The sequence below is a fragment of the Lagopus leucura genome, unplaced genomic scaffold (genome assembly GCF_019238085.1).
Source record: "Lagopus leucura isolate 7727_CA_CO unplaced genomic scaffold, USGS_WTPT01 Super-Scaffold_774, whole genome shotgun sequence".
NCBI lineage: Eukaryota > Metazoa > Chordata > Aves > Galliformes > Phasianidae > Lagopus > Lagopus leucura.
The window spans coordinates 6,571,642-6,588,540 of record NW_024962258.1 but is presented as its reverse complement, the minus strand read 5'-3'; the positions used below and the strand labels follow the sequence as shown (position 1 = coordinate 6,588,540).

Below are 16,899 nucleotides of genomic sequence, written 5' to 3'. Positions count from 1 at the left end.
TTGGAAACTAATATTTGACTTAATTTAATTAATGGTGAAATTTCAGTACATATGAGGGTTCTGTCCTCCCCCGGGGGGTGTGGGAGAACAACAGTAATGACCAAAAAAAGGACTCTGGTTTCTGTTTTATATTTTAAACTGAAAGCTTAATTACAGTCCCCAAGGGAAAAAAAAAAAGGAAAAAAAGCCTGAGTTGCTGTTGAGCAGATAGGAAGTTTCTCAAAGATTGAAGTTATTCTCAGGCAGCTCCATGCAAGCAAAATAATTTTGTCCTGTAGTCATAGCTAGTAATAGCAGATGGGACTTCTGTGGAGCTGCCAGAGCCACAAACAAGACAGTCACCATTCTGCCACAATTAGTGCAATTAAACCTTTATTATTTTGGTTCAATCAAGTAGTGTTGGTGCCAGTACAAAATACCCTTTTCATTGGAATGTTATCAATTTCCTCAGTACTTTTTTTCCAACAGGAAACTTACCTAGCCATTTTGTTTTGATTAAGTTGAAATGTTTTATTTTGACTTTACTCTTCTATATTTAAATGTGGAAGTCAAAATATCAGTAACAAGTCAGTGGCCTTGAAATTTCCACTGAACAAGCAGCTGGAGGCAGATTTACATGGGGCTTAATATTATGGCCCTCTGCCCACCAACAACTTGTGCACTCTTCAGAACAGGAGTATCACAGAACATGGGAGATATATTGCTGCTGCTTGTTAGTAAAAGGAATAAATGGCAAATTGCAGTTCTAAAGGGAATTTTACTTCAGTTTTATTAGATATACTTAAATGTTCATTTTTTTCTTCAATTCTTTGCATAAAAGCACTGGATAATGAAAAAAAAATTATTAGTAATGTCCAAATATGCCTGCTTTTGTAAAGAAATAACAGAGCTGCAACTCATAAACTAAATATTTTGAGACATTTCTAGTCTAGTAAATATATCTTTCAGTACTACAGATTCTTCATGAAGGTGGTAACTGCCCACAGTATTAGGCCATTTGTGCATTTTTTTCCTTGTGGAATTGTTAATGTCAGACATGTTAAGTACATCTTGCAAGATTACAGTATAAATCATTTCTGTTTGGATGTCAGAGAACAAATGTGGTGTTACTGATTTATGTTAAAGGATGTGTATAATACCTCCATGTTTATTTTAATTGTTCTAATAAGCATTTGTGTCTTATAAAGGTACATTCTCAGCTCTGTTTTTCAAATGCTGAAGTATTTGAAATTCTTTTACAAGAACTTAGTATTCTAAGTTCTTTTAGAAGAACAATGTCTTATCTGATTTCCAGATGCTGACAAAAACCATTCTGCATTATTTTTGTTTACTCTGATAACTAAATAAATAAATAATTTCTGTGGCTTCCTTACTTTTCTGTATATGAGCACATTAACAGTTTTTGATGCTGCTGTAGATGAAATGCTGAAGAAGTGTACTAGTTACAAAAGTTCGAAAACAGCTAGAAAATTGAGAAAAAAATAGTTTGGTAGCTTTGTAGCTGTGATTCTTAAATGCAAAACTGCTGCCTAATTATCTTCATAGACACTTTTCTTTTTTTTCCAATGCCAAAAGAGGGACCAAGGAGGATTAAGGACTTTGCAGAAAAAATGGACTTCTTTTCTCAAGGCCAGATTGATATGTACCATTCCTGATAAGAATTTAATTTTCAATATTATCAATGATGTTTTTATTCTGAAGTCTCCAACCTTGAAGGAACCAGTGATATATGGAGTCTTTACCCCACAGCTGTAAGTGTGCTATTACAGTGTTTCCCTGGATGAGTACTTTTGATCTCAGCTAGTTGCTAAATCAAGTAATTATTCCTGTGATTATTTTTTTTTAATTATTCCTGTATTTTTAGGAATAATGTGGGACTGTCAGCTGTGTGTGCCTACAATTTGTCTACTGTAGAAGAAGTTTTCTCAAAAGGAAAGTATATGCAGAGTGCTACAGTAGAACAGTCCCATACCAAGTGGGTACGGTACAATGGGGAGATTCCTAACCCTCGACCTGGTGCAGTAAGTTTCTGTAAATTTGAATATGATGCACAGGACTAAAGAAACTAGAAAAGCAAACAAACAAACAGAAAAAATACAATAAAAACAGTCCTACTAAAGCGTAGTATTAGATTGCAGTGATATAGATGCTTTATATTGTAAAGATTTCCTGAAAGACACTTCAGGTGATTTTATTTCAAAGTTTGAATCTGGGAATCAGTGTTTTTTTAAACATACCATACAGTTAATTGCAGTTTTTATCTTTTCATTATTTCATTACTAAATTTCTAGTGGTGAAAAAGATAATAGTATGCCTTAGGGAGCATCAGAGATTTTTTTAGTTCAAGTGAACAAAATTGTAAAAGTTGTTGCATTGTCTTACTAGGTCCAGCAGGTGTTGCTGTGCAAGTTAAAATGCTTGTAGTCCTGGGTCTCTTTCACACTCATGTTTCTTGCAATTGTCTTACTGCAACTGATGAGTAGGATTACAGTTAAAGGTAGTTAAGAAACATGGGAATCCATGGAGTATTTTCTTGTAATATATTTTGGGTCCAAATAAAAATGTTGTATGAACCATTTGCTTAGATCAGCATGTTGCTGAAACCAAGGTGCTGTGGAGCTTGAGTACCTTCCAGGATGAGTATAATGCAGAAGAAAATGCATTTATCTGCTGCTATGATATAATTTGCTTTTCTCTCTATTATTTCTTTCTTGTATTTTTAAATAACAGTGTATAAACAGTGAAGCCAGAGCTCTGAACTACATGACTTCACTGAATTTACCAGACAAAACACTGCAGTTTGTTAAAGACCATCCGCTAATGGATGATTCAGTGACTCCAGTGGGAGACAGACCACGCCTTGTAAAGCGAGATGTGAAATACACCCAGATTGTAGTAGACAGAGTCAGAGCACTCAATGGTACAATGTATGATGTTATGTTCATCAGTACAGGTAAGTTCTGCTTACATTCTTTTTAATAATGTACTTATTCTTCAGGCAGTAGTGTGCTCTAACAGAAACTCAACATATTTACATATTTATAATATTTTTACAGTATGTGGTATTTTCATAGAAAAAATGGGGAACCATGGTAAGTACACGGATAACCTTGCTTGCTTTGAGGAGCTGCTGAAGGACGAGAATTGAAAAAAAACTATTTTATCAACATTGACAGTAGGATTCGGTGTATCCTTCAGCAAGTTCGCTGATGACACCAAGCTGATTGATGCAGTTGACACAATAGAAGTGGAGGGATGCCATCCACAGGGACCTGAATAGGCTTGGAAAGTGGACAGATGAGAATCTAATGAGGTTTAACAAAGCAAAATGCAAAATACTGCACTTGAGTCGAGGCAATCCCAGATGTATGCAGACTGGGAGAACTCATTGAAAGCACCCCTGCAGAGAAGGACTTGGGAGTCTCATGCAGTGTGTTCTTGCAGCCTGGAAGGCCAACAGTATCCTGGGCTGTATCAATAGAGGGGTGGCCAGCAGGTTGAGGATGATTGTCTCCCTCTACTGTGCCCTCCTGATGTCCTATCTAGAGTACCCCAAGTATGGGAGCCCAGTACAGGGAAAATGTGGAAGTATATCAGCAGGTTCAGAGAAGGGTCATGAGAATGTTTAAAGGGCTAGAGCATCTCTCCTATGAAGAAAAGTTGAGAAAGTTGAGCTTGGTTAGCTTGGAGAAGAGAAGGCTCTGTAAAGAGTTCATAGTCCACTTCTAAAAGGGAGCTTACAAACAGGCGGGGGACCAACTTTTCACAAGATCTAAAAGTGATAGGATGACGGGGTGAGGCTTTGAGCTCAGGAGGGGAGATTTTAGGTTAGATGTTACACAGAAATATTTTACTCAGAGGGCAGTGAGGCACTGGCACAGGCTGCCCAGAGGAGTTGTTGACACCCCATCTCTGGAAGCATTTGAGGTCAGGTGTGATGGCACCCTGTGCAGGAACAGCATGATCTAGTGGGTTCCCAGCCTGTCCATGGCAGAGGGTTGGAACTGGATTATCTTTAAGTCACCCTCCAACCTAAGCCGTTCTGCAAACTGCAAAACTGTAGTGTTTTGCTTAAACATACATGAGATAATCCCTGAAAGCCATTCTTTATTTCAGAAGGCCTTTTCCAGAACTCCTTGCAGTGGCAGGTATTATGTTTACCATTGGCACAGGCTGATGTGAAGTCTCAGCTGGATAAATGATTCAAACTGTAACAAGTGTTCATTTTTGCCTGCCTTTTTATTTTAAGAATCTCACTTAAATACATTGCTATGTTATTGCAGATCAAGGGGCCCTGCACAAAGCTATCAGCTATGAAAATGGAATGCATATTATTGAAGAAACACAGCTTTTCCCAAACTTTGAGCCAGTTCAAACACTCATACTTTCATCCAAAAAAGTAGGTGCTACAAACATCACAGCATTCATCTTTTTTTTTTTTTTTTTTTTTGTTCTATAAAACTTATCTACCATCTTGTAAAATAATCATAATGAAGCAATGCAGACTGTGGAAATCTGCAGCTGTAGTTTCTGTAGTAGTATCAGTATTTTCCCCGATAATTTCTGTTGCTGCTGATAGATCTCAAGCTTTTGAGGTTGTCTACATCTGGGGAAAGTATGTGTGGTTGTGGAATGGGAATGCAGGTATGCAGTATTACTGCGGTTGTGCAGGAGCTAAAAGCTGTAATGTATTTAGAGGTACAGATTTTTAGGTTAGGAGTGGTGCAAGAATCCTGACCCCTTGAGGCCAGGAAAAATTCCCAGGAAATAAATAGAGAAGTGAAAATATTTTTCTGAAACAGACATTAGTGGAGAGAGCCTTTTCTAACAAACTGAAGATTCTGTACTTAATTGATTTTTGCTTTTCCCGAGTTATCAGGCTAGTTTTGTCTGGAAGATTTATTAGGAGACTAAGCATGTTGGTGTTGCTGTTATTGTAATGCTCTGGAAGGGATTACTGGTGAGGTCATGCCAGCCAGATAGGGCTTCAGCCACAGCTGGACGACACAAGCTTTGCTACAGACTCCAAACACAGTGATGTTTTGCATTACTGAACATTCACTGGGTTTAATTGTTGAGTGATTTTTCAACAGTTGGAGAACAATCATTTTGTGTATTTTGTACACTAGTCTTCTGGCCCTGTTTACTCTGACATGCAGATCCATGAATGTCTACAAAAGTATTACCATAATAGCTTGTAGCATCAAACCCTTCAACTGGTGAAATTTCTGAGTTTCTTAAGGAAAGAACCTGCTGTAGGGAACCTGCTTTGGCAGGGGGGTTGGACTCGATGATCTCTGGAGGTCCTTTCCAACCCCTACAATTCTGTGAAAGAATAAAAGTGTCTGATAATCTTACATTATCAGTGACATTCAGTAAGTACCCAGCAATCAGTAAATGCTCTGATGTTAGGGATTTAGGAGTATTGCCAAGATATCTTAAGAGCAGCTATTCCAACATGATCAATTCCATGAAGAAAGACCATTATCCCAGAATTCTTTTCAGCTCATCTTGCATATGTAGTAGTCTGTGTAAAAGAAAGAAGTATTGTGAAAATAGAGTGTGCTCTTGACAGACAAGTCAAAGTCATGTGATTAAAAGTTTCCTTTTCCATAGATTTCAGTGGAATCTATTGTTTTTCTGTGTTGTTCATCACACTGGCCAGGGTGTAGAATTAAAGAATAGTTAAGGTTGAAAGGCATCTGTAGGTCCATCTTGTTCAACCCCTGCTCTAGCAGGGTCACCTAGAGCAAGTTGTTCTTACAGTTGTAATTTGATACGTGTAGTGGCATACCATAGTAACAGATTAACAATAGGAGAGCAGTACTTCCTGTTCTTGACAGTGGGCCTTGAACTCTCATATACCTTCACCTTGCTCGGAGGGTTGCTGTCAGTAACAGAGCTGATCCTCTAGCTCCTGTCTGGCTGAAAGATGTCTGGATTTTTGCAATGGTCTGTTCTGCTCTCCACTTGTTTTACGAACTCCCTGAATGTACCAGCTGTAACCATATCAAGGCACTGATACCCTCATGCAGTGTTGCCCTGTTAGCTTGGGTGTTAGCCAACAGAACACTAGAAAGACAGACAGACAGACAGCAGTGAACCAGGGGAAGCTTTTCCTAGAAAGCCCTCCATGTTTTGATGTTGCAAATTTATTTATGTGGACACTCCAGCATAGACTAGTGTTAAGCTAGATTTTAGTATGAAAGACTGCATTTGAATGTATGTCTCTGAAGTTTAGTTCTTTTTGGAAGTCCCATCTTCCAGTAACGTACATTTCTTTTTTTTGATTCAGTTTTGTATCTTGTTAGGTTTTCCTTTGAAATTCACACATGAGGGATCTAAAGTACTTTGTGCTTGATCTTCCTCTAGAGAATCCTGTTAGCCACAGTGAAGCATTCATTTACTCAAAAATGCATATTCTTGTGTTCATTGCATTAAAGAGACTACCCTCTTTTAAGTTCTCATGAACTTAATAATACCTCTTCATATAGTTAAATAAAAACATAACAATAAGCCTCCAAATCTAAATACAGCCCTACTGTTTCTGTTTGTACATGTATCTTGAAGTTGTTCTTGATGTCAAGAATAAATCTTTATCATGAGTATGATGTTTAGGACGAATCTTGCTTTACTAGGATGGTTTTTGCTCTGATTTGTTATTGCTCTGTGACAGCGTTCATCCTGCCAGAGTTGAGAAGGCATCCCCCAAGTGCTGTTTCTACATACTGAAAATCTGTGCAGCTTCAATTCAGAAAAAGCCAGTTGTTGCTTAAATCTGACTTCTTTGCCATGAAAACTGCGGTAGAGTGCTGATATGTTTGGTATTCAACTCAGGAGGAAGTAAATCCATTGCCAAGGTGGAGCGTGCTATCTGGCTTTGTATGCACTGTCTTAGAGATACTAGATAGTAGATTGCTTATGGCATTTCTTTGCAGGGCAAACCTATTTCCCAAGGCTTTGTACAGTGGTGAGTAAATTCACAGTGTACCTTTAGTCATCAGTTTCCCTGAACTTGCATACTTGCCTATTTCACTCATTTCTTTCAGTCTTTTATGACAAGGATGATCAGAACAAGCGTGAATGTTTTCCTGTTGTACATAGTGTGAGAGTTGTTTGCAGATCCCCAGGAACAGTTGGTAAGGCAGTTGTTCTCTTTACATCCCCCTTTTGCTAAGCATTATGCCAACATTCATTCCTTTGAATGCTATTCACAGTTCTTTCTTGCAGAGGATTCAAGGAAGTAACTGCTAGTAAGCAACTACAAGATTCAAGGCTGACACTGGGGCTGCAGAGACCTGACTAGTAGGCAAAGAGTTGCCCTGGATTAACAGATGTAGGAGCAGTATAGAAAACCTTCCCATTTCAGGCATGGTTGTAACCACTGCAGTTTTGTCATTAGCACATGCTTGTCTTTCCTTCCATGAAGTCTATCAGTAAATTCATATTTATGGAAAAAAAACTGATATATAAGAGCCACAGTTAGGCAGTTACTTTCCTTTCTTATAAAGTGTATTGATTGTAATTTTCTGTTCTTTTTACTTATTTTCACTTCAAGTGTCGCTAAATGTTTAAAAAATGTTTTTTACAAGCATACAAGTATGTATGCACCTCTTTTAATAATTTTTCAGTTGCTTCACAAATGTGATTGACTGTGTAGGCTTGTTTATGTGAAGTTTTTTTGTTTGTTTGGTTTGGTTTTGTTTTTAGAGCAGAAGATACCTCTACGCTGGTTCAAATTCTGGTGTGGTTCAATCTCCTGTGGCATTCTGTGAGATGTACACCACTTGTTTTGACTGCGTTTTAGCAAGGGATCCTTACTGTGCTTGGAAACCTCTTGAGGGTTCTTGTGTTGATATTTTTCAAGAAAGTGAAACTGAAAGGTAATGGCAGCCTTTGACTATAGTTGCAATTGGTCTTACTTTGTCTGTCTTACCTTATCTTAACAAGATTTTTTTTTTAACTTATTGTTTTCAAACACATGCTTCTTCCTATCCTTTAATTGCCTACATAAAAAATGTCAGCTTGTGCTATTTAGATGAGATAAAATTTATCTTACATTAGAGGATGGACTGACATGGGAATAACATTTGAAGCTGTCATACTTGCACTATCTTTCACAGGAATTGGATTCAGAACATAGGTGGAGATGCATCTTCTTGTTCTGGTGAGTTACATTCTGTGAAGAATACTTATCCAGGTGGAATAGGAAAGACTTGTATCTAGATTTTCATTTATATTTTAATGTGTATGAAGTTCTCTTGTTTTTTTTTTTTTTCGTATTTGAGCATCCATACAGCCTTCATCTTCTCTTAAAATGTTTGTATTCGTGTACATTTCAGTGTGCAGTGCACAAAGTTCTGAAATGAATGGGGGTACCTCAACAGCACCTCATGAATGAAAGTACTATTTACCATAACAACTTCTAGTACAGAGGTCTCTGTCTCTGATAAAATAACAATTGACATTCTACTGTGAGTCTTGGTTAAATGCTTGATTGTTTGTGCTGGATCAGATGAAATGATGCTGGAAAAAGCTGCTTTTATTATGAGAGGGGAGGGAGGCTCAGTACATCATAGAGAGCAGCTGAAGTACCCTCTGGTGTATTTTAAGACAAGTAACTGCAGGTCCTTTCTTTCTCGTGTATGTTGCTGCCATCAGATTATGGAAATCTTAAAGAAGACTAGTGTTAGAGAACATTTGTACTGCAGAAAAGAGTACATTATTTATTCTGCTTTCATTTCTTATCTAGGGCAACCATGAGAGTTTGACCTGTTAGCTATATCTCATTTATCGTATTGTATTGTGGGTATGCAATAGTTACTGATGTTTTCAGAAGAGAGTTGGAGTACTGATACTTAAATTTCTTAAAATTAAATTATTTCTTCAACATTTTGTCGTTACTTAAAATATACTAATTGGTTTGAAAGTTATACAAAGTTGAGCATCTTTTTTCAAATGATGACTTAGAGGCACACTCAATTTGGATCAACTAAGTCTCCCCTGCTTTTCTGGAAGTGGAAGCTGTTTTGGAGCTTTTTGAGGTGTCTGATCTTGTAATCTGTTTTGGTGTCCTGTACACACCTGTAGTTTAGTATTTCACAGAGACTTGCATGCTGTTATCTTGGTCTTGAGATAATCTTAACACTGCAGTCTTTGCGTTTCTGTTATGACTAGTACAGTCTCATGAAACTGTACAGAGTAGATCAAACAGGAATCATTGCTGATGCTTTGCACGTTTATTTTGGTGTTCCAGATAAAGTAAGAGAGAATTCGCTACAGCATACATTCAAGCATGGGAGCACAGCAGAGCTCAAGTGTTCTCAGAAGTCCAATCTGGCACAGGTAGTTTGGAAATTCAGGGATGACGTACTGAGAGTGGAGAGTCCCAAATACCGTCTACTGGAAAAGGCACTGCTCATCTTCAATTTATCAGAAGGAGACAGTGGTGTTTACCAGTGTCTGTCAGAAGAAAAAGTGAAGAATAAGAAATTCTCTCAGGTGTTAGCTAAGCATGTTTTGGAACTGAAGAAAGTCCAGCATACTACAGCAAGCCCAGTTGTGGCAGCTGCACCAATAGAAGGTAATAGTGATGTACCAAAAGTGTCAGCTGTATCAACTGAGGGCTCTACTGCTCAAACCTCAACCACTCAGATTGTACCGGTAACAACTGCGAGGATAATAACAAAACCCATTGGCCCTGTCCTAACAAGTGCAACCTCCAACATAGAGCTTTTCAATTCACTTCCTGACACAGTCCCTGAAAAGACAATGTTTCTGAAGTCAAACGATAACTTCCTGTTGATGTTCCTGTTCCTCTTCTTTTTTATTCTCTTCTTGTGCCTGCTTTCCTACAATTGTTACAAAGGGTATTTGCCAGGGCAGTGCTTGAAATTTCGCTCAGTCATGTTGCTTGGCAAGAAAAAAACAAAGTCAGATTTTTCTGATTGTGAACAGAGCGTGAAAGAAACCCTGGTGGAGCAAGGCAGCGTCAGCCACCAAAGTGGGGAGCAGCCAAAGCCAGCGCATGACACCGGCTATGAGACGGAGCCGGACTGTGGGAATGGACAGCTGCAGGACAGGGATGCACAGATGCCCAGGGAGGCCAAGGACAAACCTTTTGATGTGAAGTGTGAGCTCAAGTATGCTGACTCAGATGTGGAGGGAGACTGAAGGACAGCGTTGGTTCTGTGTTGGAAATTAACCATGGTACTACAGCTGTTTTTGAGCGCCAAGAACATGGTTGTGACCACTGAGCCATAGGCGAGCTTTATGTGCTTCAGCTACACAGCAAGCCACTTCACATTCAGATCTCACCAGATACAGAAGCAGTGTTGTTGTCTGCAAACCATAGCATCTTGTATTGTTCTATCAGGTTTCTTTAAATGGCCAGTTTCAGATCCCCATTTGTTTATTCCTGGTTCTTACCCACACATGGGGTACTTAATGCTGGTGAACAGCTGCCCACTCCTTTTTGGCCATTTTCTTCCTTAGGATAAGAGTAACTAATTTAGTTGGCTTTAAAAAGTACTTCAGTCTGCAAATCTTTTAGCTGCCATTAAAAAAAGTTCTAGTTTAATTTGCATTCCAAATTGGAAATTAAGTTTAGTTTATCAGATTGGTAAATTATAGACTATTGTCCAAATTGGGACATATTTTCTTTGCTTCTAGTGATTATTTTTCATTTGATGCTTTGTGTTTTGGCACGCTAGATTTCTTTAGTTGGTTAAAGTTAATTAACTTTTAAGTATCTTAGCTTTTAAAGAATATGGGGATATATAGTTGGCTTGATTTGTGTAAGATTCTCAGGGATAATCTTGTTTAAAGGCTTTTTTTCTCGCTGCTTTCTAGAAGTTTAGATAACAGTATCGGTATAAAACTTGTGGACTGGAGTAAGAAGGGAAAAGAACAAATGATAGATTTAGAAACGTTTTATTTTCCTTAACCAAGCTGGACGTAGTCACCTGTTGTTTTTTTTCTGTACACCATTGGATTTTTCCACTTTCTTTTGATTATTTTTTTTAATGAAACAGTACAGGCAAGCAGCTGTCACTTCGCGGTGACACTGAGAGAGGTTTTTTGCACTGTGAAAGCAAAAAAGGAATTGAAAATTCTCTGCAGTAACTCATCTTGCAACTCACTGGAATGGACTGTTAGGATACAGCCTGATAAGAAAACTTTGGGGATGTTTTTTTTTTCTTTTTTCTGATTCAGAGGTAACTTCCTGTGACACATCTTTGCAGCGTCACCCTTTCTGGATGACACCTTCTAATCTCTTATGCAACTGGAGACTGAAACTGGAGCTCCTCAAACAATCAGTAATTTGAACTGTTCATTTGAATCGTGTCTGCAAAAGTGAAAATGTGCATTTGTTTTAAGCCTGCTTCACAGCTGCACTGTTTGTCTCTAAAAGCATTTAGTGTGGTACAGTTCCACAGAGAGTTGTCCCTCTCACTGCATCTTTCTGTAAATATTCTAGGAGTGCATCTTAACAGTAAATAGCAGTGTACCTAGGCTGCTTCTCTATGTTGAACTTTCATGCAAACTTTAATTTCAACCATCTTAGTGTGAACAGTTTATATTTTATAAGATTCAGTTCGGTTTTATTTTTCTATTTTTAATTATGTACATATAACAGAATAAATATTAAAATAAATTGTATTACACTTTGACTTTTATGAAAGTTGACATAATGGCAATCCTTTACATACTGCAAATGCTGATGTTCTTTGTGGCTTCCTTTAAGGGGAAAAAAAAGAAAACTCTCACCAGTTTGGAGCGGGTTCTCTTCTCGGCTTTATTTACTTGGGTTGTAACCCTCTGGGGGATAGGACGGATGGAAAAAGACGTGAGTGAAGGAGAAAAGTGTTTTGTCGTAAGCCTCTGGGGATAGTTCCTTTTATAACCCTTCTAAAATTCATTTGTCTTTTTGCATTATTTCTTCAATGTGTGATGTATTTCTTGTAACTTTATTCCTTAGTACCATTTTTTTTTCTTTCTTTTCTGTCCTCTTCTGTCACACAGCCTCATCTCCTATACCTTTCCCTCCTACTGGTACTTCCTTTTTGTCTTGTGTGGGATGTGGTCCACCTCCTTCACCCACCAGTATCGAGCCTGATGTTTGGTCTAGCACAAGCCCTCTAAAGGTCATGTTGTTGCAACCTTTCCTAAATGACCAGGCACAGCATGTTAGTGCTCGGGGATCGTTCCACCTCTTCTGCCAAGCCACAGGTAAGTTGGAGGAGCCCTGCGTGAACTAGCATTTTCCTCACTAAAGGTTTGGATATGTGGCCATGTACAGTGTATGTTCTTTTCTGATGCTTAAAAAAGAAAGAAAAAGACTATTTGTGAATGTATTGTGAACATGCTTTTGCTGCAAATTGGGCACTGCAGACACTCTCCTGCAAAATTCTCTCATTTAGCAGCCTGTTTAAATATGCAAAGTCAGTTGACTTCAATAGGCTCATTTGGATGCTGAATGATGCACTTGCATGCATATGGATGTGTAGTAGGTAAATATCTTCATTGTTAGGATGTATGCAATTAAAAAAAATACCGTTGGATTTGGATTTTGCTCTTATTTTGGACCTGGTCGGTTATCCCTTATTACTTATTTCAGATGATAAAGTATGTACTGTAATGGTAATTCCATTCTCTGAGGAATATATTGTCTGTGATCAATGGGAGCAAGTCAAAGCTATTTTTTTTCTGTAGAAATTAAACATTTGTCTTTCAGTTTTTGTTTGGACAGCATTTGCCTGGTTAAGTGAGAATTAATGCATCTAGACAGGTCTTAAAATGTAATTTCTGTCCTTTAAAAATTAGACATTAATTTTAAAGTAGGATTGTTTTTTACTGGTATGTCTGTGATTGTTAAATGTTACATGGAATCAGGTCAAAATGCAGCTATCTTCATTAAAGCAGGTCTTACCAAAGACATGATTTGTATTTTCATGGCTAGAAACTAGCTGTGGGGTCCAGGTGGGTAGGAATAATTTTTTCACTGCTGCTGGTGACACTGATACCTTTTACTGTCCACCATGGAAAAAAAATCACAGAATAATGGTGTAAATACTGCAAAAGATTCAAGCAATTTGGTAACCAGGCAAACACTGCAGTGTCTGGGGCACGGGAGGAGCAGTGAGCTGATGATGTGCTCAGCTGCACTGAATTCAGGTGTGGTGGAGTGTGGGTAGTTCCTAGTTTGGTTCTGTTTCAAGCTTCATTAACACAGGCACCACCATCGTCCAATGCAGTATATCCTTGGACTTGTTACAGGCAACCCATATCCTACCATATCCTGAGTGTGCTGAGCAACAGTTTGAGTGCATTTGCAAATGATCAGTGTGCAACATTGTGTTATTGTTGTTTTTGCCCTGCAGATAGATCCTGTCCACTCTATGCTGTCCAGAAACCTGACTCCTCCCCTTAGCTGTTAGAAGCTTTTCTTATCTGTTCTGTAGCTTTTTGGTCTCATTAAAACTAACCCTCATATGTGAAAATAACAGTTCTGCAAACTTGGCGTCCTTCTTTAAAGAACCGTTCTGCAGTGGCACTGAGGTGGGTGCCTGATGCACACCTACAGACTGCGGCTGTGCACTGTAGCAGTGCTGTGTACAAGCGGTGCAGGAGAGCTTCCCACCTCATGGGAGGAAGGTGCATCACTCATAAGTCAGTGTAACAAGAGCTTCATAGAAAGTTTTTTCTCTCCAGCAACACTTGGAATTACATAGGAAGCTGTGCAGGGGAAGAGCTAGAGTGAGGGCAATGAGAAGACTGCTACAGACCTACAGACCTAGCTCAACCTCAAGGAGTGCTCCTGCAGCACAAATGCAGAATGGGCCCAGACGTGGCCATGTGCCAAGCTGTGCCAAGCGCCTGGCACTGGCTGAAGGCCAGCCCCCTAAAGCAAACAAGCTGTCCTACACTGCTCCACTCTAATGGACTCTGAGATTTTGTGGTGAGGCTTCACTGGAGCAGTGGCCCTAACTTTGATCAGTGCTGGGTTTGTCTTTGCCTTCATATGGGTTGCTGTGCCAACACCTTGCTGAGTGCTCTGTGTCTCACCTTACAGACCAGCTTCTCTGGTGTGCTGCTGCTGGCAGTCTGACTGAGGGCCAGTGTCAGCATAAAGCATATGTGGCTGCCAGAGTCTGATGGAGTTAAGTGCGGGTGTGGGATGATACTGTTTATTCCGGTGATTCCTGCTCTGACTGAATATTCATTACCTGAAGCCATTTTAGTAGACTAAAACCTTTCCTTCAGACAGATCTGCAGCACATCACATTCTTTGTTATTTAAACTGCACCTAGGAGATAACTTTAAAAGTTAAGATTGCTCTTCTAAGTGTTCTGTTAATGCCTTAAAAATATTATAACTTTTATAATAACTTAAGATTAGAGAATCAACCATATACTGCCTAAAAGTCAAAGACCCTGAAAGTATATAATCTTGTTGCGGTGGATTGCAGTGCCCATACAGGAATACCTGCAGCGTTGGGGTTGAAAGGGACCCAGAGCCTGCCCAGTTCCAGCCCCCTGCCACAGCCTGCTCAGGACACTATCCGACCTGGGCACCTTCAGGAATGGGGCACGCACAGCTTCTCCGGGCAGCCTGTGCCAGGGCCCCACTGCACTCTGAATGAAAAGTTTCCCCCTAACATGTAATTTATCTACCCTCTTTCAGGTGTAGCTGTTCTCCTTGCCCTGTTACTGCATTCTTTGGCACGCCCTCCCACCCTTCCTACAGGCCCTCTAAGGCCATGCTTCCCTCCCTGGCTGTTGGCAGTTCTAGTTTCAAAACAGGAAGAATTTCAGCCCTCCAGTGGCTCCTCAGTGATATCTGCAAGCCAACTGAAATTAGTGGCAGTAGGTTCCATGATGTGGATGCCACGTTTTTAAATTCTGGCATCAACAGCAGATTTTATGTTGCATAGAATGTTTTCTGTTTTCTTTTATGTGTGAAACCTGTGGCCAATCTAAGAAACACAATGAGCAACAAGGTGCAGTTGGAGAATCTCTTCTTATTGACTTTAGGCATTTTATCAATGCTTAGAATGTAAGAGAAATTGAAATATTTTTCCCCATGAGGAAGTCATTCTAGTAAGAATGGATAGTTGTGGCCTGCCACTAATTTTTGCTGTTGTGATATGCTTTAAGATTAAAACATCTCAAACCACATTCAGGCTGTAGCCTGTCATACACTGTGAGACACCTGTGTGTGTCCTAGTGAAACAGCTCTGTGAGTGCCCTGGTGCATTCACTGCCAGATTGTACCATCTGCACCATATGTTGGCAAAGCACTCAGAAAATTCAGCAGGTTGATACTCCTCAAATACCTGAAATTGCACTGTGAGAAGCTTCTGCGCTGTCTGAATAAACTGTTCTCCATTGGAAGATCTCTTAGGGCCGAGGACAGTTGCTGCCCCTGCTGACACGGGACAGGAGAACCTGTGGGAGATGGCACTGGTGCAGGCCTTTGTGCACACCTCTCTCCTGCATGTAATGCGTGTGAGACTTCAGCAGCACAGATAAAAGGTGTACTGCAGAATCTGTGACAGCTTCTGTTGTATATCTAATGCTGTATGTAACAGAAAGTGTAATGGCTGATGAGGTGGGAGCTGATTTGCAGCTGTTGCTTTGTTTTAACCCTTGTCAGCAATGGGTGCCCATCTCACCCCTTTCTCTGTCACTACTGGGTCTGTCCACTGATAGCTGAGCAGAGGTTGTAGTTTGTATGCTCTAGAAAGGAGACTGAAAAGGCATTCTACTGTCAGAGGTATTTTTGTTTTCCGTTTTATTTTACAAGATAACGTCATGGCTTTAAGATGGTGGACAGAGTGGGCACGGCAGGGAAAACAGGCACACTCAGGCTGAGGGTGCAACAATTCTTTGTTGCCAGACCCCAGTTCATTTCACTTAATTACTCTCCAGATGCAGTTACCTGGGTTCCAACCACACAGCCATGCTCTGGCTCCACTTAGAGCACAGCTGGGAGTGCTGGGGAGCAGGGACAGCCATACTGCAGCTCTGTTCTGCCCATGGGAGGGCAGCCATGTTCCACCTGAGTAGTGCAGCTGTGCCTGTGCTGTGCACACACTGGTGTGGCCTCAGATCTGGCTATCAGCAGCACTGTTGCACCATTGCCAGCTAACAAACCATGAGCTGTGTTTCAGAACAAACTGTTAGCTGTTTGAGGTTAAATTCTTTGTTGGCAATTGTTGTCATATTATTTTAACTGTTTTCTAGAATGGTAATGTATTGATCATAATTTCTAACCCAGCTAACTGAAGTACAAACACTGAAGGTCCAACAAACACACTGGTTTCAGAACGCTACAGAGATCCCCATCACAGCTCAGTGACCCTCCCCCTGCAGCTCCACCACTAACCCCTCTGGGTGCTGCGCAGCTCGCAGCACCAACAGAAATGCTCATGCCTCATCGGGCTGCAACTGTTTGGTGCTTCAGGACACAATTACCTTTCCTGTGCTTTCATCTCTTGAGTGTCTTGTAAAACTTAATCCTTGCTCTGAATAAGAGCTTCTCGTGGTATGCTGAAAGTTCAGGTGATCAGCTCGATAGTGAATGCTAAATCCAGATTCTACTTTTTTTTTTTTTTTTAAGTTCAAGTGATGTTTGGAAAAGTTCTGAGGAATCAACAAGCTAGCATTGGAGGAAGACATCTCATGTTTGTAGATGGCCACTGTAGTGATGCTATGCTTGTATGACAGCTGTGCATGACAAGCTCCTACTGCCCCGCCAAGCAGTCCCTGAAGGCACCTGTTCAACTGCTGGAGCCTTGGGCCACGCTGACAGCACCTGCTCTGCTGCACTGGGCTCAGATCTCTCCAGCTGGAAAGGTTTCTCCATCTGTTACAGAGGTGTGAGTACTCCTCGCTG

The 16,899-nt window shown here is 40.0% G+C and overlaps 1 protein-coding gene across 10 annotated transcripts in view; it reads left to right on the top strand.

The window, feature by feature from the left end:
* SEMA4D (semaphorin 4D) overlaps window positions 1–16,899 on the top strand; it is a 104,422-nt gene that overhangs the window by 80,527 nt on the left and 6,996 nt on the right. For 6 of the 10 annotated variants that reach the window (XM_042864878.1, XM_042864871.1, XM_042864875.1 and 3 more), the window contains 7 exons: window positions 1,576–1,751; window positions 1,865–2,021; window positions 2,731–2,953; window positions 4,284–4,399; window positions 7,711–7,883; window positions 8,124–8,167; window positions 9,257–11,625. In XM_042864878.1, coding sequence (XP_042720812.1) covers window positions 1,576–1,751; window positions 1,865–2,021; window positions 2,731–2,953; window positions 4,284–4,399; window positions 7,711–7,883; window positions 8,124–8,167; window positions 9,257–10,173 — 1,806 coding nt within the window. In that variant the 3' untranslated portion in view covers window positions 10,174–11,625. The other 4 variants (XM_042864877.1, XM_042864876.1, XM_042864881.1 and 1 more) reach the window with 3 other exon arrangements.